Source organism: Bison bison, unplaced genomic scaffold (assembly GCF_000754665.1).
Source record: "Bison bison bison isolate TAMUID 2011002044 unplaced genomic scaffold, Bison_UMD1.0 scf7180017864495, whole genome shotgun sequence".
Lineage (NCBI taxonomy): Eukaryota > Metazoa > Chordata > Mammalia > Artiodactyla > Bovidae > Bison > Bison bison.
The window spans coordinates 4,155,405-4,157,113 of NW_011495054.1; the positions used below are offsets into that span (position 1 = coordinate 4,155,405).

General features: G+C 58.3%; 1 protein-coding gene across 1 annotated transcript in view; it reads left to right on the forward strand.

Moving 5' to 3' along the window:
* RBM19 (RNA binding motif protein 19) overlaps positions 1-1,709 on the forward strand; it is a 122,201-nt gene that overhangs the window by 86,809 nt on the left and 33,683 nt on the right. The window contains exon 24 of the mRNA XM_010828831.1: positions 1,296-1,312. Within this exon, the coding sequence (XP_010827133.1) occupies positions 1,296-1,312 (17 nt within the window). The remainder of the gene's footprint in view (positions 1-1,295; positions 1,313-1,709) is intronic.

Consider the following 1,709-nt stretch of genomic DNA (forward strand, 5'->3'; position numbering starts at 1 on the left):
CCCTGGCCTGTCATCCCTTGAGGGCTCAGTGCAGCGGGGGAGCAGCTCACACTGAGGGCTGGCACGCGCCCTGCCTGCGACGAGGTGTCTTCGGAGAAGCAGGGTGTTGGTTGGGAGCACACCCATTGGCCTGCTGCAGGGGTGGGTGGAGCTGGAGGTGGCAGCTCAGAGACACAGCTGCGGCCTTTGTGGGCCCTGGGAAACACGCACAGGCAGAGAGGGCACCCTGGGACCCCGGCAAGCCTGCCAGCCAGCCACCTTTGTCTCTCAGCGTCTTGAACTCAAGTGCCTGCTTTGTTGACACGTGGCCATGTTTGTCCAGACATCTGCTCCTCTTTCTTCTTGCCTGGCAGCCCTTCCCTTGCCTCTCATCCTCGTGGCAAGAGAGACCGCACCCCCTGCTTGCAGCCAGCCCATGCATGGCCTTGACACTCACCAGTAAGGGGTGCACCTGTCGGGGTCCCCACGCTGGCTGGGCGGGAAGCCGGGAACAGCATGTCTAGAGCACGGCTCCTAACGGCTGGCCGCTCTGCTTTCCCAGCTCTGCCCTGTTCCTCAGTCTTCTTGTCTGTAAAAAACGGGGCAGTGACAGGTCCCACGGTCACGGAATGAAGGCAGATGGTGACACGGGTCCTGGCACACGGTGCTCATTCATGCCAGCCCAGGTCCCTTTGGGGCCACCAGCCCTCCATCCGCAGACAGGAGAGGAGAGGCCTGCAAAGTAGTGCTTTCTCTACTGCTCCGTTGAGCCCTCAGCTTCCATGTTTGAATAGAACCACCGTCATCTGCTCTGTCAGGGAGACTGTGACCAGAGGAAAAATGAAGGGGCTTTGCTCCTGCTCCCTAAATCACATCTTTTATTCAGATACAGTTGGGTTTCCCAGGTTGCTCAGTGGTAAAGAATCTGCTTGCCAATGTAGGAGATGTAAGAGATACAGGTTCAATTCTTGGATCAGGAAGATGCCCTGGAGGAGGGCATGGTAACCCACTCCAGTATCCTTGCCTGGAGAATTCCATAGACAGAGGATCCGGTGAGCTACAGTCCATGCGGTCGCAGAGTCGGACACAGCTAAAGCTACTTAGCATGACGCAGCACAGGGCTGGCTGTCAGGGCACAGACTCTACAGCCGGGATCCTAGCACTTAGCTGCGGTGTGACCTTGAGGGGGGTCCTACATGCCTCAGTTACCCCCCATATAAAACAAGAACGGGGTTTTCCTCATCCTGTTACCGTGAGGTTTGGATGAAGTGATAGTCTCAGAGTGGGATCTGGCCTCTGTGAGCTCTGCGTGTTAGCTGCAATGAGGAGTATGGTGAGGGTGATGGTGGTGATTGGAGAGGAAGGCACAGAAGGAGCAAAGAGAAGAGTTGTCAGCGCTCCTCCAGCTGGGAGCCGAGGCCTCTCCCCAGAGCCTGACAGCAGAATTAACGTGGCTCTCAGGACCCAAAGGGTGGGACCAGACGTGAGCTCCCAGGACCCAAAGGGTGGGACCAGACGTGAGCTCCCAGCCTTGACGTGTGCCCCCGTCCCCAGGACACAGTATCTCTTTGTTCCCTGGGATCATTAGAATGGGGCAGGAGGGCAAGGGTCCACAGGTGGGCAGGGCAGTGCCAGCTCCCCGTACCGGAGGCCAGGCTGCAAATGTTCTCTGCCAAGCCCAGCACAGCCCTCTGCCGATTCTTGGAGATGGCTCCTCCTCCCCCACCCAC